The sequence below is a fragment of the Pseudopodoces humilis genome, chromosome 18 (assembly GCF_049639895.1).
Source record: "Pseudopodoces humilis isolate 2021_Gansu_Grassland_sample_001 chromosome 18, ASM4963989v1, whole genome shotgun sequence".
Taxonomy (NCBI): Eukaryota; Metazoa; Chordata; class Aves; order Passeriformes; family Paridae; genus Pseudopodoces; species Pseudopodoces humilis.
Genome location: NC_142217.1, coordinates 10,164,191 through 10,183,941, shown reverse-complemented (window position 1 = coordinate 10,183,941; position 19,751 = coordinate 10,164,191). Strand labels below are relative to the sequence as shown.

At 48.8% G+C, this 19,751-nt stretch overlaps 1 protein-coding gene across 1 annotated transcript in view; it reads left to right on the top strand.

Annotated features, from left to right (window-relative positions):
- Positions 1 to 1,057: 1,057 nt before the first annotated feature.
- SYT17 (synaptotagmin 17) overlaps positions 1,058 to 19,751 on the top strand; it is a 32,165-nt gene continuing 13,471 nt past the window's right edge. Inside the window, exons 1-5 of the mRNA XM_088064314.1 lie at positions 1,058 to 1,559; positions 2,012 to 2,133; positions 5,112 to 5,260; positions 10,340 to 10,488; positions 10,906 to 11,525. Of these exons, the coding sequence (XP_087920440.1) occupies positions 1,058 to 1,559; positions 2,012 to 2,133; positions 5,112 to 5,260; positions 10,340 to 10,488; positions 10,906 to 11,525 (1,542 nt within the window). The remainder of the gene's footprint in view (positions 1,560 to 2,011; positions 2,134 to 5,111; positions 5,261 to 10,339; positions 10,489 to 10,905; positions 11,526 to 19,751) is intronic.

Here is a 19,751-nt window from a genome sequence, read left to right as displayed (position 1 = left end):
CGTTCCCTCCCACCCTGCTCTGGCTGGACCCAACATCAGCGCAGGGACAAGATGCTCAGTGTGATCGGTGGGTGACAAGCTCACTCCTCGCTCCAGCTGCTCGTCTCAGCTGGGGAAGGTGTGAGTTTGTACGTTTTGACTTTGTTCATTCAAGCTCACAAAACAACCGCATCTCTCCTGAAACTCAGGTCTGTCTTCTCATCCAGCGAACTCTTGGAGGGAAAGCGCACTGTGAAATCGCTTTATCAGCCACGGCCGCCGCTCGCACCTGCCCAGCCGCCCCTCGCCTCCACCGGCACCTCCCGCACCGCGTCCCGGGGGCCAGGAGGGGTTCGCATCCCTGAATTTCCGCGCCGGGCCCTCTGGAGGTCAGTGTTCGCCCGCGCTGCGGCGGACCTGTTGCGGGCCCGCGGAGGCTCCGCGGGCAGGGCCGGGCCGGGGGGAGCTGCCCCCCCGCTCGGAGCGCCGGCCCCGCGCCCGCCGGCCGCTCCACCGCCCGCGGGGGCGGCGGGGCCCCGCGCTGCCGGTGCCTGCGCGGCCGCGGAACCGGCGCTGCCCGGGGGCCGCCCCCGTCCCCCGCCCGGGGCGGTGCCGCTGTCGCTGCGGCGCGGGTGGGACCGCGCTGCGGGAGGGGCCGTGCCCGCCCGCGGAGCCCCGCGGAGCCCCGCGGAGCCATGGCGTACATCCAGGTGCGTGCGGAGCGGGGCGGGCCGGGGCCCCCCCCGGGGGGACGGGGGGGGGCTCTGAGGCGTCTGCGGGACGGGTGCGGTGCCGCGGCGGGGCCCCCCCGTGCTCCGCGCCCGGGGCGGGTGCGCAACTTCGGGTTAACTTCTGGGGAGGAGTTGCCGAAGGCGACAGCAACCCCCGGAGAGGGGCCAGGCGGGGCCGGGGCAGGAGCGGGGCCGGCAGCTGTTGCTAGCGAGACACCGGGGCAGGAGAGGATCCCCGCGGGGCTGGCGAGCATCCCTCGGGCCTCTCTTTGCTGGGGGAGCGGGATGGCCCCGGGGGCGTGGAAGCCCGTCCCGATCCCGCAGAAGGAGTTCTAGGAAGGAGGAAGATGCTGAATCCCGCGGGCAGACTGAGATGCGATGGGCCCCCCCGCCTGGGCACGGTCCGGCGGGTGGGGGGCACTGGCGCCCTGGGCTGCGCCGTGATGGATGAGCTCTGCCAGCATTATGGGGCTGAATTTTTGTCGGGCTGCTTCAGACCCCGAGCCGCCAGCTTCCCAGCTATTGCCCCGAGCGCAGTTCGCGATGAACCCGAGCGGGAGGGCATCTCCAGCCGGAGCAGACCCCGCTACCGGCGCCACCCGTGCCCCCCGTCCCGCGGGGCCGTGTCCCCCCTCCTCCCGCCCCGCCGTGTCCCCGCGGTCCCCTCCCGCTCGGGACGGAGCCGCCGCCGCGCCCGGCGGGTGCGAGCAGCGATGCTGAGGGAGCTGCCCCGGGAGTCGCGCTGGAACAGCCGCGGGTGGACCCCGCCCGAGGTGTCCTGCGGCGCTCGGCGGTCCCGGCGCCCCCCGGCTCGGAGGCTCTGCAGCAGCACGGCTGTCGGGGTACAAGGTGGGGGTACCCGGGTGTGGAGCAGGACGTCAGCAAAGCCCCGTTATCCCCACACCGGCTCAGTCGTGGTGGGATGTGGGGAATGGGTGTCTGTCCAGGCTGCGGTGTCCACTGCCGATGGAGCTTGTGAGTCTTCCTGGGTCACTGTGGGGGCAAAACGCGGTCTGTGACCAGTGAGGACCCCACCCTGCTGCAGCATCCCTAGGGGTACTGCCACGGTGGTTTGTTGCCACTGGTCTGATGGCCTGGCGGGGATTGGCGGCTCCGCTAACTTGGAGCAGGGGCCCTGCAGGAGGTTGTGGAGATGGAGCCCTGTCCCCAGCCTCGCCCTTGATGAGGGTTCACTCGTGGCTGGAGACTCTCATCTGGTTTGTTCTCTGCTCGGCCCATTGGGATGACGAGGCAGAGCTTGATGGTGCCCCCCGGACCCGGGAGCCTGAGCCCTTCTCCAGGAGGTGCTGAGCACACGGCAGCTGCTGTGCTCCTGGGGATCCCCGGCGCCAGCCCGCTGCTGCAGCCCTCCCTGAACCTCTGCCCTTCCCCAGCCCTGCCCCTCGTGCCTGGTGCCAGCGAGGTGGGTGAACAGGTGGTCGTGTTTGCTTTCCTTTCATGGGCCCCTGCATTTCAGCCCTACAGGTGCTGTTGACTTGTTTACCTCTTCAGCACTGTAATACTCAGTTCTTCTCCCTGTCCTTCCATTTGTGGGTGGTCACAGGCTTGCTCTGTGGGTACCGTGGGGTGGCTGTGTGTGCCCTCGGGGCTCATGGCACACGGGGGTGGCTTCACACGGCTGTGGCTGCTGGTGGCCGGGAGGGCTGCTGGATGTGAGCCTGCTGTGTGTCCCTGTGGGCCGCCTGGAAAAGCCCTCTCTTTGCATGACATGTGCCTCGGCGTTCGATCGCGTGGCACCGATCCAGCCGCTTTGTTCCAGAGCAATTCAAATATCCTCCTTGCAGCTCTGCTAAACCACTCTAGCTTTGGCTGCAACTTTGCATTAATAAGGAATGACAGAGCCCATTTAACCATTTAGCATTTTCTTAAACAGTTGGCCCATGGGTGTCTGTAGTCACTGTCCTGTCTCATTGCACCACAGCTCTCCTAGGCTTTTAGCTGCTCCTAACAAGTGGTGGCTTTCTTGACGAGCACTGGCTTCCAAGAAATTTAAAAGGAAGGCTTGGGCCAACACGTGGTCCATGGGAGAGTTCTTGGAACTAAAGTCAACTTCTGCATCCCAGCTTCTTCAGAAAAGGCTGCTTTTGTCATGAGTGTAAAGCTAGGAGCCATCTTCTACATTTGTAGGAGTAGGATGGAGTTTTTTGTGGTTTTATTTTGTATTGCTTTGTTCTGTAGTTATGTGTTGGTTTGGTGCTTTGTTTTAGGGATTCCCCACATACAAAGACAGCCAGGACAAACAGGAAGCTTTTAGACATTATCGAGGGAATGCAATAGGTAAGACATTTCAGGAGGTATCAGAAATGCTAGTGAGTCTCCAAAGGAAATGGGTCCATCCATTATATATGTATATATAATGTTCCAAGGGTGGCTTTGTGAATAAAACACTGGTTTGTGATGCCTTCTTCCTTTGCTGTAGATTTTCTCTGTGGCCTGGGCGCGGTGGTTGCATTGTAGATTTTGAATGGGAGCGTAGGACTCAAGCCTTTAACTTGTATCTTTTGTGTTCTTCAAATTACTTCTGAGGATGAGGCTGAAGGGGCCCAGAGATGTGTATGTAATGGAGAGTATCCAGTCTCTACCTCTTCCTAGAAATGTTGCTTTAATGAGTTGGCATTGGAACTGCATTGATATGGGCTGAATGTGGAGACAAGCCTTTTTCCCACTGAAAAATTTGGATGTGGTTTGCTGTCAGCAGCAAGTAGTTGCTGCAGTTAGAGGCAGGTTACTAAAGAACACAAAATAAGTGTTTGCATGCCCATTAGCAAGGAGCAATGAGCAGGATTTTCATGCTTCAGAAAGGGTTTGGGAGTTTTGGTTGTGGGAAAGGAAGAGCAGAAGGAGCCCTGGTAGGGATGGGTAGGAAATGGCAGAAGCTGATGCATGGTCAGATCTCTTCTTCCTCTAACATCTACAAGGTACTGTCTTGCCAGAAATTCAAACTCATCCCAGGCTGGGGCATGTCATGGCAGAAAATTTAAAGTTGTTTGAGCATTGCTGACTTGTTTTTGTCTTTTTCATTTTGTTCCCCTTTGCTTCATCCTGGATGTCTAAAAGGACAGTTGGAACCAATAAATGAGGTGAGTTAATCTGATGATTCACTCCCCGCTCTGTCTCCTTGCTCCATCCTGAGGGGATTGTCTCGTGTTTTCTGACTCTTTACTGATGTCCTAGATATAAGTAATGCACTGCATTTTGGGCTGGTAATTTTTTGGTTTGCAGTGCCCAGATTTTGTTTATGGAAAAAATGTGTGTTTTACTGTAGAGAAAAGCCATGTTCCTATGAAATCTTCTCTGCAGATCAGGTTCCTGTGAGGAAACCCCTCCTCATGGTCCACACTCATGAACACTGCAAATGTCTCGAGTATTTTGGGGAGATAACTATGGAAAATCTCTCACACACTTTATTTCTTCAGTTTCTCAGGAGCATTTCAAGGTCACACTTGTAAAGTGGTGTGGCCCTAGGTGCAGGTGCTGTGCCCTTGCACATCTCCCACCGTGCCCAGAGCAGTGCCCTTGGGCTGCTTAATGAGCCCTCTCATGAATGGCAGGAGTTGGGGCTGGTGTGGGTGGGAAATGAGCTGAGGTTTGGCTCTCTGCTCCTCTCAAGGCAGAGCTTTGAGGTGGGGGGGAGGCTGTGGGGATGGCATGGAAATGGGGCCACAGGGTGCTGCCGCTCCGGTGGGGAGCTGACACAGCACTGCTACAAGTGGTGCTGCCAGTGCCACCACAGAAACCCAGGGCATGAAAGACTTTTCTGGGTCAACTATTCTCTAAAAAATATCACTGAAGGTTCTTCATTAAATTAATCATGGTGGCAGAGCAGAAGCATGAGGATAGTGTGCTCTGGCTAATCAATTTTAGTGGTGAGTTTGTTGGGCTGTAATGCTTCATGTGTATGGATTGTACAAATATTCCTGGTACATCTACAGGGATGAAGTGTGTTCACATTGCTGTGTTAATTAAGTAGATCCTTGCTGGATTAAATTGAAGCTTTCACTTACCTTCAGTTTTTAATTCCTTCTGTTGTATGTTTGCTGATCTATTAGATTGTTGATGTGTGTGGAGGAATATGCATGTTTCCACTCCAGCATACTGCTGTGCCATAGTGCTTTGTAAATCATCTTTTTGCCAACCTACATAATAATATATTGCTACTAGAGGGGGAAATACCTGCAGAGAATGCTGATTTTCCTTCCTTGTTATGGCATCAGTGGGGTTGGGCTGGTAACTGCATAGCACTTGTCTGTTGGTATGGATGAAATAAATATAGTTCTTAATGTTCTGTTGCAGAAACACAAACACAAATACAGCTGAGTGTTTTTTCTCAATAGCTATTGATGGGTTGTAATCTTGTACTTTGGTTTGCAATGGCTTCAGGGTCTGCTTGCTCGAATCTCAGATCTCTTGCTGTGCCGGTGGACTTGCAGAAATTGTTGTCAGAAGTGTTTTGACTGTAGCTGTTGTCAAACAAATGAAGATGAAGTTGAAATCCTGGGACCTTTTCCTGCTCAAACTCCAGCCTGGCTGTAAGTTTCAATGCATGATTTCCTAGCTTTAACCAAGGAGCAGGACTGCTCAGCTGTGATCAGTGTTGATATGAATGGGGCATTCAGAGGATGCCACTTAGAGAGCAGGAGCCTCCTGAGGGTGGGGCTGCAGGCTACTCCTGGCTTGGTGAAATAGGGCAGCTCTGTTAACTCAAATGGCAAGGTTAATCTTTGTAAAAACCTTTTCTGATGGGTAAGACAGAGGTTATTTTGTAAGCTGGCATAACAAGCTGATAACTTGTTCAGCTGTGCTCCCCTTCTCTAAAGATGCCTTTCATCTCCAGTCCTATTTCCTCTTCAAATGGACCAACCCTTTGGAGCACTTCAACTTGGCTGAAATGCTGATGAGGTTGTTTTGAAATACTTTCTTATCCTAGCGTGAAGGTGCTTATCATATAGGCAGATGAAAGGCATAATTCCTATGTCCTCTGAAGGGGAAATTCATCTAAAGTTTCATTTAGCAAGACTTGATCTCCTGCGTCACCATAGTACTCTTCAGAATTTCTTCTCAAATCATTAAAGAACCACAGCACCAGGCCTTATCTGGAGCTTTGATTAGTATGTTTGCAAATCTACTACAAAGGAAGTCAGTGAAGTCTTCCCTCTTTCACTCCCTCTCAGTCAGGAATCTGCAGCACAGAGGTGACCCCGTGGAGCCAATAGTGAAACCAAGAGGGGAGCTTGGTTTTTTAGGTGTTTTAGGAGCTGCCTTGTCAGCTGGGCTGTCTTTGTGGAGCACAGCATTTGATGGACACAGCGTCAGCGCGTCCAGAGCTTGTGGCACAGGAGAGGCCTGTTCAGTGCATCATGTGATGCTCAGACTTTGGTACCTGGGCACTGAGGTGCTCAGGTAATTTATCTACTCCTGTGTTTATGTTCTGTTACTCTGTGTCAGCTCTGGAAGGTTCCTGGCTTGGTGCTGCATGAAATAAATGTTCTCACGTTTAAATCGCAGTCTTGTCCACGTACTCCTTTGAATTCAGGCAGAACAGGATGGTAATTAATACTGAAGCAATAAAAATAGAGTCTTCAAGATGTGTTAGAGTGGTTTTTAAATGTGGAGCAGCATGTTTAAGAGTCTGATATATGCTCAGAAACAGATTCACCTGCAATTAATGGGGAATGGAAACAAAATCAATGCTAAATAGGAAAGCATCACACACAGGAGAGCACAGTGATGAGGTTGCAGTATTGGACATGGAAAGATTGGTGCAGGAGCAATTACATCTTGGGAACAAGTAGCTGGGCTTGTAGTGAGAGGCAGATTCAGAGCTTATCTGGTGTGCTGAGCAGCGGAAGGGACATCCTGTGTGTTTTGGGGTGTGTAGTGATTGTACCAGGGTAGCTTTTGTCTCTTGGATTCTTCTGCCTGCCTGAAGGGGTGATGTGAGCACTGAAGCCCTGTGTCTATTATCTCAAATCTCAGATGTATGGTGGCTTTGCAGGTGAGTTGGACTTTGCCATGGGCAGAGAGCATGGAGACCTTTGGACTCATAAAATGCTCTCTCCAGCCTGTATTGTTTCCCCCTGGTCCTGCTCCATCTGAAAGCCTCTACAATAACTTCTTGGAATGGCCATAAGCAGAGGACAACACTCTCTGGTAAAAAACAACCCAGGTCTTCAACCCTGTTGCACTTTATGCTTCACCTACAGATGCTCAGAAGGGTCCCTGTGACCCCAGCCCAGGCCATTTATCCATCTCTCCCTCCGTCTCTGGGTGGTTTGGTGCAGTTAGGGTCTCCCTGTTCTGCTCTAGTGCTGAGAGAAAGTGAGTTCCCAGAGGTAAAGCCCGAGAGGGGCAGCAGGCACCAAAGAGAGGACACAGGAGAGAAGAAGCTTTGCTTTGCCAGGAGACCTGGGCACTGCCATGCCTTAGGGTCACTGAAGTCACCATCCCCTGTGACACAGTTGCAAACCTGCGATCTCTGAGGATGTCTGTTGACACACATTGATGTATAAGTTGGAGATGAGGCTTTGATTGTCTGAAAATGCTCTGGGCTCCTCTAGAGCTGGCATGGACCCAGAGTGGTGCCAGGCAATGTGATAATGCTTTGTGCTTCCAGGGTGATTTTGCTGGAAAATGGTGAGGGAGCACAGAAATTATTTAAGTGAGGAGGACAGAGAGAACAGAGGAGATAGGGAGAAGCAGAGGACCCAAGAGGATGTGATTGGATCAATCCCAAGGGGACCCCCCTCCTTGAGAGAAGAGGGGGAAGAAAATGAGCCTGTAGAGGAACAAGGGTCTGGAAGATGAAGATGAAAAAAAAATTAAAAGTCAGGAGCCAGATTTGGTATATTTTGTTTGCTGGCCAGTAGGAGACCCAAGCTTTTTGTGTGCATGTTTAAGGTGGAAATGATCCCATGTTGACTCAGAATTCAGAAACCAAAGAATTCTGTTTTCACTGTGTTGATCATATATTTTTATATCTCTATATATATTTTTGGATGTAGGGAATGATTTCTGGAGTAGATGCATGAGCAGAGTAAGAGTTTGGACTTGTTCTTAGAATAAGGTTTTTAATGTTTTTAAGTGTTCAGAGATTTGTGTATGCCAGTTGGACCCTTCAGTATTTTTTTATTTTTTTTCTCTTTATTTTTGAAGAAGGGGCTTTTGTATTTAGTGGAAACCCCTACAATGAAAAACAGGTTTGACATTATCTTATTTTGAATTTAGATGCATGCAATGAATTTGGGGACAAATCAATTTATTGTATTCCCTGCTTGCAGCCTGAAAGTGTTTTAAAAATAGATCTATATTTTCAGCTGAGATCTTTTCATCTTGCCTATTCTTCATGGGCCTGAGACACTGGTGTAGTGTAGGATGCAATTTGTGCCTTCCTCACCTTCCTACCCAGTCCCCAGGGGAAACTGTTTTTATGGTCCTCACTGGTGAATTAGCAAACACCGAAATGCCCGTGGTTAATGACCCATCCTTTATATTTTGGCCCTAGGTTTTCCCTTTCTCAGCTCTGGGACACCTCATTGTCCTGGAAACTCACGAGTGGACGATAAAGCTGCAAGTTTAAGCCCTTCCTCTTGGGAGAATATGAATTTTTCTCACTTTCTGAATTTTTTTGCAGTCTCAGACCTTCCTGCAGTGAGCCCAGTTGCATTGACCTGAGTGCACATAACTGTGGACATTATTAACATAATAACTTCTTGTTATTTCATGAGGAGCACTTGCATCCTGGTCCTTGCAGAAATGGCCTGGGAATGAGGGTGGATGTTTGAGCTGCTTGTTATGGAATATTCTACACAAACCCCAAAGATAAACAGTGCACACTGTGAGACTGAATTGAAATCAGGACACGACTCCTCTTTCCAAAGGTTTGGATTAAACAGAAACAGAGCTGCTTTAACCAGAGCCAAAGTTTATTTGAGGAAAAATTATTGTGGCTCAGTAGCAATTTCCTTACTAAAGGTCATCTGTATGTTATTAACTCACTATTACGTTTACCCATTGTAGAACATCCTTAATGCCTTTCTTCCTGATTCCCTTTTCACCCTGCCTTGTTGTGTGCATTTGCTTCTCAAACACAGGCATATCCAAATGCCACCTGTGATGGTTGTGTGGACCTGCATTTAGGCATGAAAAAGCTATTTGTGTTCCAAGTACTGATTATATATCAAACTGTATGGTTTGGACTGCCCTTAATGGGCTGCAGAGCTGTGCAAATATTGTATGCCCCTTTTAGCAGAGGGTTTGGTTTCGATTATTAACAGGTTTTGGTTTCTTTTAGTATGGATGAGTTGTGTGAGCCTGACTTGGTGAAATTTGCATGGATCCTGCTGTGGACTTTGTGGCCTTGGATAAGAATTTCCAATTGGTTTGGGGGGTTTGTTTGTTTTTTTAATGCTTCTTTGGCTTTTCTGCAAGTTTACTGCTTTTTGCAGAATATAGCACTTGCTCTGCTCCAGTCATTGGTTACTAATGAAAATGATTCAATATATTTCATTTATACCCAGCTGAGTTGTGCACATAGAAAGGCTGGCTTGGAAGCAGAATTCACACAGAATTCCCCTTTGCTTTGCTCATTTTGTGCTGATGCTTTCCTTGTGATCTGCTGCTATTTTCTGTCTGGTGGCCTGGCTGTTTTGCAGGATGCTCCACACGTCATGTACCCATTGTGTGATTCCATTTCCATCGGCAGCACTCCCCTCTGAGCACACAGCTGCAGGCTTTACCTCCTGCAGTTGTTACTGTCTGCTCCTGCCCTTCTTTCAGTCAGAGCTGGGAGATCCTCACTTCTTTCAGGAGCCACTGCAGTGGTCATATCTTGGGTTTTTTAACCAGAATGTTGTTTTGTATAAAAACATTTAAACAAATTGAAAAGGGAGTTACATGTGGACTTGTCTATGATGGCCAGCCTTCTGTGGAGGCTTCTCAAAGATGCTACAAAACTTGCTTTGTCATTTAGATCCTGCCAACTTCCCTGCTCCCACCAAGATCCCTGGGCAGTAAAATTATTGTCTGCTGAGAATCACATCTGGTTTATAAAAGTGGATAAAAAGCAGCCAAATATTTTAAAAGGCATTCCAATAAATAGCAAATAATGAATTGTGTCTGTAAGATCAAGTTTTGAAGTTTTACTGGCAAACCCACAACATTTTACCAGGAGGTGTGTGGTAGGTTTGGGATATTTGAGCATGGTGATTTTCTGTTCGTTCCTAGTGAAGTTTGTGCTTCCAAACTGTAGCTATGAATTACAGCAGGAAGCTAGTGTTTGAGGTTTGTGGTTTGTGGGGTTTTGGTTTGTTTTTTTTCCTTAGAGAGAAGTATAATATTTCTGATCAACATCTGAGTTATATGTGCCTTAGTGGCCTGTGTCATGCTCTAATATTGATAAAAGTCTGTTTGAAAGACAGGCAGAAAGGTGAAGAATCTATTTTTTCTGAAGTCAGTTGCTCAGCCTTTTGCTTGCCAGATAGATCAGGAGATATCCCACAGCATGGAGGGACGAGCACCCAAGATTAGCCCCAGAATGCCAGAACACGTCGTTTTTCTGTATATACTCCTTGTACTGGGTTGAATCATCCAGAGGTCTCTCATTATAACAGGATAAGCAGCCAAAATGAGGACAAAGATGGAGACTCTGATAATACAATCAGCGAGCTGCCTCCCACTCTTCAGGATGTTTCCCCTGACAGAAGGCGGTCGTCGTCAGATACATCACGGTCCACTTACAGCCTCACGCGGCGGATTTCAAGTAAGGTCGTCCTTCCAACATTAATGCAATTCTTGTGGGGGAGAAAATCAAACTCTAGTGCTTGCTCTTTGATCTTTTAGACAGGGAACCAAGTCAAGTTGAAGTCAGATTGATTAAAATCTCATCCTACTTTGCGGAGGCACAGTGGAAGGGGCCAGCCCTGTTTTTCTTGCTGAAGCAGGAGCCCGGTGTTTGCAGGTGCAGATGGGCAGGGAGGGAGCAGTGCAGGCTGGCTCGTGCTCCAGCGTGGCACAGGGGGCTGTTCATTGCTGGCAGTGCAAGGGGGAAAGCCCCACTGTGGAGCCTGTGCTGGCATTGCACAGACACAGAAAAGCTGTACCCAAAGAAGCTGACGTGCACCTGTAATTGCTTCACTGGACTCTCTAACCAGCACATTGGTGTGTTTCTCTTGTTCAGGTCTGGAGTCGAGGAGGCCGAGTTCTCCGCTAATTGACATCAAACCCATTGAGTTTGGAATAATAGGAGCTAAGAAAGAAATAGTTCAGCCAACTATCCTGCGAAAAACCTACACCCCAGATGACTATTTTAGAAAATTTGAACCAAGGCTGTACTCTCTTGACTCAAATAGCGATGACATGGACTCCTTGACAGATGAGGAGATCTTGTCCAAGTACCAGCTGGGCATGCTGCATTTTAGCACACAGTACGATCTGTTGCATAATTATCTAATAGTGCGAGTCATTGAGGCTAAAGATCTGCCTCCTCCAATTTCTTACGATGGTGCGAGGCAAGACATGGCTCACTCCAACCCCTACGTGAAGATCTGCCTTCTTCCTGATCAGAAGAACTCCAAGCAGACCGGAGTGAAACGCAAAACGCAGAACCCAGTGTTTGAGGAGAGGTACACATTTGAAATCCCCTTTTTAGAAGCCCAGAGAAGAACTCTGCTTTTAACTGTAGTGGATTTTGACAAATTCTCACGCCATTGTGTTATTGGCAAGGTGTCAATGCCCTTGAGTGATGTAGACCTTGTGAAAGGTGGACACTGGTGGAAAGCCCTTGTGCCTAGTTCTCAGGTAACAGAATTTATCCGACTATTGCCACAGTTTTTCTTCCTGTTTTGGGGGGTTTTGTGCATGTGTGGTTCCTTTGCCTGTTGGCAAGTAATGCTGTTTCTAATTAGTAATTGTCATTTTGTTAACACAGCATCTGCTGGGTTGGGATTATGTGGGCCTGTGACTGGTTTTATAACTAACAGTGTGAGGTAGAGGAGCTGTCTTCTGTAGTCATGAGCAAAGATCCTATGTCAGCTTAAACAAGAACAAACCGAGACTGTTCTGGAAGTCTGCACCTTAGGGAAGGTGTTTCTTGTCACTGCAGTGACCTGCATCCATTCTCAGGAATGCTGTGGCACCCTCCCAGCCAGGTCATTCCTGTGCTCTGAGGACATTAGGGGAACTGCTGGTGCCAGTTCAGTAATGATTTAGTTCAATAAAACATCTAGAAGATGGAATCTACCCAGATCTGTGACATAATGCATAAGCAACAATCTGCACAGGAGTAGATTTATTTTCATCAGATCCCTGAAGGAACTAAATTTGCCACAAATATTTGTCTGATGCAAATGGGATGTTGCCTGCATTTGGGGCATTTCAGCCATCCAGTGGGATGGGAAGAGGAAATGCAGAGGGTCTGTGTGCTTTCACCTCTGTTCTCAGGAAAGGGCCAGCTCCTTGCCAGCCAGGTCTTTAAAGCTTTGCAGCCAGGAATGGTGGTTGCCTACCAATTTTGTCACTAGAGATATCACCCGTGTAGCTAGAGGCATGGAACCCTGTGAAAAACCAAGGGAAGAACATAGTGTGAGCAGCATCTCAAATGTTTGTACTAAGGACAGGAATATCACACGAGGTTGTCTCTCCCAGTTCCTTTCCAGCTCACAAATTGCAATTTCCAAGGAGTATTTGTTGAATTAAACCCTGTTGGATAGTTCATGTTTGATTTTTAGATGTTCACAAAAGGGTGCCATAGCCAGAGACACTAGATGGAATGAGCAGTAAATCATTTGCCTCAGGGCTGTCTTACATTGTGGGTTCAAGAGTCTCATTTGGAGTGGAAACTTCTGCTCAGACACTTGTGGAAGGGAAATACCCCAAGCAGTGTTTGGAGGTGAAGCTGGCTGGGGCTCTGTCTCTCCTTTGCCCCTCTGTGTGTGCAGAGGTCTGGGAGCACTTTCTTCTCTTGCTCAGACCTGCTGCACTGTGTAAAGGGGAGGGAGATCAGGGCTCCAGGTAACTGCAGGAGAGCCAGCTGGATTTCCTGTGACAGGAGTGTTGTGGGATTAGCTTGAACAATGTTCAGACAAAAAGGGAGGTTTTGGAAGTCGTGCACAAGTCAGAATCATGGGGTCCCTGAGTGTGTGTTTATGTAGGGCATGTCTTTGCATCCCATCATCCTCCCGTGGCTCCCACCGTGCAGTTTTGCTTCTCCCCCCGCTCCCTACTTTTGCATGATAAACACTTCTCTGTGTTTTGCATCTCTTTATGAGTAACATGGATTCATTCCACAGTTAATACAGACCTTGATTAGAAAAGATCATCTCTGCCTTCATGTGCCAAACTTGGAGCCAGCTCTTCCTTTCCCCCTCTCCAAAGTTTCATTGAAAGCTGCTGCTGTTTTCAGCAGTGCTGTCTGCTTCACCAGCATTCAAGATAAATTATTTATGCAGAAGTTGGCATTTCTGATATTTATAAAAGGAAGGAGAAAGACAAAACTCCATTTGAATGCACAGGCTTAAAAGCCTTTTGCATTTATCCCCCTGCTATCATATGGAAAAACTTAGGCAAAAATTCCTCCACACTTTGCTCAGTAAAGTGGTCCTTTCGTACCTTTTTGCTGTTTTTACCTCAGCTGGCAGACTGCAACTGTAAAGGGATCAACAGTGCTTGTACAGAACATCCAGGGGTGATGTTTGGCATCATTTTCCCATATTTTCTAAATGGTAAAATTTTTAAAGTTCATTGAGTAAGGCGTATTTCATCCTAGTGGTGATTAAATTCACTGATCAAAGGGTTAAGAGAAATCCTGGAAGAAGTAAAACAATAAAGCTCGTTGCTCTGAAAAAATACATTTTAATGTCTTTCAATAACAGTGATGTTTGTGCTAGAAATTTCTGAGGGGTTTTTTAATACTAGTTGGAACCTTCTGCCTGTGGAATGATAGATTTGACAAGTTGACAAGTTTTTTTATACTTCTCACTTTTTTGCTTGATTAGCTGAGGGACAGACAGCCTTTATCAGTTTCTTGTTGGATTGAACCTGAGCTTGCTGGAGTGTGCTTTGTGCTGAGAGATGGTGATAGACAGGGACAAAAAAAAACTATCTACGTGCAGTTGCATTTTATTTTGCAGAAGGTGTCCTTGGATCCTGGAGAGTGCCACAAACCACTGGGGCGCAGTTCTGATTGTCAGTCCAGGAAAATTTGCTAGTGTGGGTTGTCTGCCCTGGGCTGGGACACGGAGCAGCAGCTGGCAGCACCCCCACAGCCACAGGAGAAAAGGCTGAGGCAGGTGCTTGGAAAAGCAGTAACAGGAGGGAGAGAAACACAGACAGTCATAGACATGATATGTGAAGATGAAAGACACAAAATACGTGAACTTTTTTTTTAGCTGGAATTTATAGACAGAAACATCGTGAGCTGGAGAGAGATGGAGGAAAGTGAATCCAGATGGCAGGAGCTGTGGAGAAGTTTTCTCTCCGTACTGGTGGGAGTGGGAGGGCAGCAGGCATTGTGAAAGAGCAGAGAAAGTGGCCAAATAACATGAGCTAAGATGAGCATCTGTTTTGCACTTGCTGTCTCCACCTGGAAGCCATTGACACAGAGTGTGCTGATAAAGTCAGGGTCCTTGTCCCACCATCACGTTGAGTTCCCTCATCCCAGAGCTGGAACACTGCCTTAGTGCAGGGCTGTGCCAGCACCTGGGAGCTGCAAAAGGTGGGGAAGGCCAGGAATCCTCTGGTGTGTGCAGAGTCAGCAGGGACAGCAAACCTCCCCCAGGTGAGGCACGGTCCGGCTTCTACAGCCAGCAGCTCTGTTGGCTCCACGGGGAGCTGGAGCAAGATCAGCCCCTTAGGCCTGTGGGTGGGATGTGCAGCTCCTCATTGCTGGGGGATGTGTTCAGCAGCAGCTCATGGGGCTGCTGTGAGCCAACAAGCAGAGCACTTGTGTGAGGAGGTGGCTGTGCAGCGCTGTCCTGCTCACTGGCAGCAGTGCCTGGCCAGAGAGCCCCAGCCCAGCTGGGCAGTGGGCTGTGCTCTCAGCCTCAGGAGCCAGAGCTACCAACAACTCAGTGCCAAGCCTCAGGCAGAAGGCTCTACCTGCACACAAGCACTTTCTGAGCTTGGATCACACGTTTGGCATTCAGGGGGATGGAGCCCAAGGCAGAGGCACGGGGGAGCTGCTGCCCAATGCATCATCTGAGGCAGCAGCTGAGCAGAAGGACTTACTCCTTGAGGAAAATGTCAGTGCAGGTATTGCCAAATTCTTTGTCCTTGGTGGTTCTGGGAGGCTTTCTCTTGCAGGGCAATTAATGCCTTTCTAACACGCAGTAGCTGCTCATGGAAAGGCTCTTGAGTCCAGTCCCCATAGGAACACTCTGCACTCCTTAAATATCCTCTGAAATGTGTGTGGCTTTGCTTAATTACCATGAATGAAGTTGGCAGGCCTCGCTGTAGCTGGGCTCAGTTTCGCATATTTCGCCACTAAAACTAATTCTGAAGCACATGTTCAGGACCCCAAGTTTTATTGACATATGATTCATTTCTCTTTTGGCAGATTTGAGTGGGCAGGAATAAATGTTTTAGACCAGCAGTAATGAGAGCTTGGAGATCATTCTGCAAAAGAAGAAAAAAAAAAAATTTCCTACTTGTGGTGGGAAAATAGCATGAAATTCCTTCTTCCCTCAAATTAAGCCATTTTTATAGTAGAGGGAGCTTTTTTATCTTCATACTATGAGTGCACTAGAATGACCTGTCAGTTCTGATGTTCAAGATGGTACGAGGTGGTTGTGTGGGGCCACGTTTGCTCATCAGGTGAATGTTAAAATCACCCTGGAAGTTGACCTGTGGCCAGTGGAGGAGATGCCCTGGGCAAAGCCTGGCAGAGGGCAGGATACCCCCACCCTGCAGGTCACTGGAGTTAGAATTGTGATGGGATGCTGTGATGGATGTTTGTCCATCATGATAACAACGTTTTTAGCTCTTAATCTTTGGTTTGTTTTAATATTTTGGCTTGTGCTGTTCTATCTTCTTCAGTTTCATTCTGTATATTTGTTTTTCCTCAGCTCCATTTCAGAGGTTTCTTCCCCCCTTTCTTTTTTGAGTCTTTAAAGCTGCAGCACTGAAAAGCTTTTCTTCTTGGCTGTTCTCTTTTTATCCTTATCTGTCTTCTTGGTCACCTCATCCTTTGCCCTCAGCACTGTTCACTTCTTGCCCTTCCTGCAGAGGACTGGGATGCTGGGGGTGTATTTTGTGGAGCAGGATCCCAGAGGAGAGGCTGTTTGGCTCCAGGAGCAGGACCTCTCCATAGGATATCTTCTTCCCAAAGCTTTTTGCAAAACAGAGGCTTTGTCATGGCCTTTCAAACTAATGCAAAGACAATTTGACTTGAGAAGGGATTCTGTGACTCTCTTCATCACACATCCAGTTGGTGTCAGTTATGTAGGAAATACTGCTCCAATTCATTGGTAAGCATATTTTTTTCTCAGGTTCTGATCCTTAATAGCTCAACCTTCCCAAAACAATGACTGTGTCACAGGGTGCTGTAGAAAACCTGTTAGAGCAAACTGTTCTAAACTATCGGTTTTCTGATGTGCCTGGAGGTACCAACACAGATAACCTTGAGGAGGAAAATCAATCTGAAACTTCATTAGGAGCAATGCATAGATGTCAGTGCTGATGTAATGTGCTCTGGTTCCTGTTGGGAAGGGTTTCAGCTGCAGAATTTTGCTGGTGTTGTAGCAATGCACAAGTAACAGTCTGGGGGGCTGTGAGGAAGGAACTACCTGGTCCAAACAAGATGTGCGAATGGCATTAATTAAAAGCTCATCTTCCTTTGGAGGAACCTCTTTGTGTTTCAGAGATGACAGAAAAGAACAGAAAAAAATTCTGGTTCAAAATTTCTGGGTTCAGCCCAGGCAGTAACTGGAGAAGGTTCTGGATCACAGGCGAGCCCAAGGCAAATCCAACCTGGCAGTGAGATATAGCCAGGAGTGAAATGTTAATCAGAGCTTCAGGAGTCTCAGACATCCCAGACTCGGTGTCACTCCGGCATCTCATCAAACAGGAAATTGCTTTTCCAGGGTCATCTGGGATCTCGGCAGAATCAGCTCGTCATCAGCATAATAATGGCAGCTGAAATGATGCCTTAGCACGGGTGCTGGGGCACCTCTGCACGCTGCTGCTGAGAGCAGAACACTGAAGGCAAAGCCAAGAGCGCTGTCGTTTCCTGATGGAAAGACCTAGGAAACGTGAAATTCGGGCACTCCTTGCCCTGCGGTGAGCGGTGTGCCAGTGGCACCTCTTGTGCACGAACTCGCATCCCCTGTTCTCAGCTCCTCCAGCAGCCCGAGCTCTGGGGATGCCCCAGGGTGAGACAGAAGAAAGGTTCTGAGCCTCCACGGGATGCTCTGGGCACGGGCTGGGCTCGGGCTCGCTGCCTCTGGCAGCACAGAACGTTTCCGAGCTGTGCCTGAGCAAAGGGAGCCATGGCATGGGCTTGTGGGGACCTGAAACCTCCTGCCTGGTACCTCCCGCTGCCCGGGGCAGCCCGGGGCTCCTTTGTGGACTGCGGCAGGTGACCGGCACAGCAGAGGGCTGCTGAGCGTGGGGCCACTGATCCACTGTCCTGTGTGCTCCACATCCCCTGAGGCACCGGGACACCATGTGAATGTTTCCCTGATCCTCGTGGCTGAGCTAGAAGTAATGCATTTATAACATCAGAGGCTGCTGGCATTCAGTGCCTTGGAAAGGCTGAGTCACGGTCCGGGGAGGTGAGCTGGCCGGGAATGTGGGCTTCCTTCTGGAAACACCTCCTCCTCCTCCTCCTGCTGCTGCTGCTCTGCCTGCGGAGGGGATGCTCTTCCCTGCTGCCTCTGAGCACAGCCCTCCTGCCCTGGCACTGGGGCAGGGGCTCTGTGTTCCCTCCCTCAACATGATTAACACAAATCTGGGCACTCTTGAGAAGCATGAACTGGCAGAAGGTGCTAGTGAGATTTGTGAGATTCGGCTTCATCTGGGACTGATTAAAGCTACTCGTAGTCTGCATGTCATTGATGGATCACTCTTCTAGAATATATCATTTTATATCTCTTCTTACTCAAATTTAAGCCTGGATAGCCAAAAAGGTTTTTCTAGAGGCTCCAAAATCCCTGTTAGGCTAGGTCCTACAGTAAATTAGGTCCTGCCTTTACCTGTGGAAGGCTGGGTGGGTTGGGCAGCAGTGTGATGACTACACTGGAGTGGCTCCTTCCATAATCCCTGCAGGGACAATGGGATGTGGTTCTCCTGCCAGTGCCTCAGTGGGTGTTACAGATCCAGCCTGACAGTCAGTGTACAGCACTGGGCTTTTTTTTCTCCTTTTTTTTTGGTAAATGGATCATGAATGCAAACGAATTGGAATCATGGAGATTTGCCTTCCCTTGCTGAGCTCCATGGCTCCTCTCTGGCCCAGGGAAATGTCTTATTTCCTGCAGTTCTTGGATAAGGTCAACAGATTCCATCAATGGACAACTCCACAAGTAATTATCCCAAATCTTAATGCAGATTTCCAGCACTCTAAGCCAGAGGTGACTGGAAAGGTCCTACATCACTGCCCCATGCCAGCCTGCCACCTGGCTGTGCCAGAGGTTTGGTATTTGCAGCTGGAGATGTTTGTCTCTCCCCAGCAGGTAATAAAATCACTGAACAGTTTTCTAATTTGCACTGTCCAAATGCACCTGAATTTCTAGGAGTTTAAGCCTGAGTGGAACCAGCAGTGAATGCAAGTGGAAGTAGAACTGTGTCTGTTAAAAATGTTGTTTATATGTTATAAAAAACAAGCTGGGGTGGAGAGCTGCCTTGTGTGGCTCCTGTTGAGGGTGGTGGTGGTGGTGTGGGCACTTTGATGCTTCCATCCTGTCCTGATAATAGGATTAAAAATCACTGGCTGTTCTTGATGATAAACGTGTCTGCAGGCTGTTCCAGCCACAGACCTGAGAGGAGCATTTTTGGGCAAAATCAAATGAAATATGATAGTTTAAATCAATTAGATGGTGTTTAGACCACGTTGGATGTGAGACTCTGAGATCCTTACCTTGTGCAACCACAGGGCACCATGGTGTGTGGTGTATGGCTTGGCCTTGCCAGAGTTGTGAGTATTGTGTGCATATTGGGTCAGGCTTGTACTGGGGAGTGGCTTTCTAATGGAAAGAACTTAAAACATCGTATATTGAAGGGCCCTGTGATGTGGGAGCTGGCACAGGTTGATGAAAGAGAGGTGCCTTCTGGGTGAAATACTGTAGCAACAAAAGAAAATGCATGTGGTAAATGTGAGTGTGGGTGCTGTGGAGTCTCTGTACTGCCCCACAGGATGCTGTGACAAAAGGATTTTGAGTTAAGAAATCAGATGCTTTTCCTGGTTGGGTTTCCCAGCAGCCCCAGCCTCAGTTTCCTCGAGCCACTGATGTCTTTGGCAGGGACTGTGCCTCGTGTGCTGGCCCATCTGCTGATGAACCTGGTTCTTTGGGTCAGTTCAGGCTGTGACTATTCTGAGAGCCTTTTACTTTACTGTCTACCCACAGTCTCTGGTTTCTGTAATCTAATATTTCGGGCAGTGGTAAAGATATTTAAGCCTTTTGTTATGATATATGCAATACCACTGCAGCTCCTTTTCCTCTTGGGAAGGGCTCTGACCCCTGATCTAGGTTGGTTTTGGACTATTTGACTATTTGGAATGAAGCCCTAGCTCTGCACTCCGTGGACCTGACACTAGGCAGATGGATCAATTCCCTGCCTGGGCTGGCTGGGGTGTTTTCAGTCTCCAGAGTTGTTTCAGCGTATGTGTTTTGCATCTAACAGTAAGAGCCTCTCAGAGCCAGGCCAGGGCAAGGGGGGGAGAGGTTATTTTAAACCCTCGCATCTGAGGAGCAGTGATGTGAGCTCTCCAGCTCTTTAATTACTAGTTTTAAGCATCATTAAGTGAAAGGAGAAGATATGATGGCTGAACAGCTGTCCTGATGTGGAGCTGTGGCCATGGTGCAGGCTGGTGAG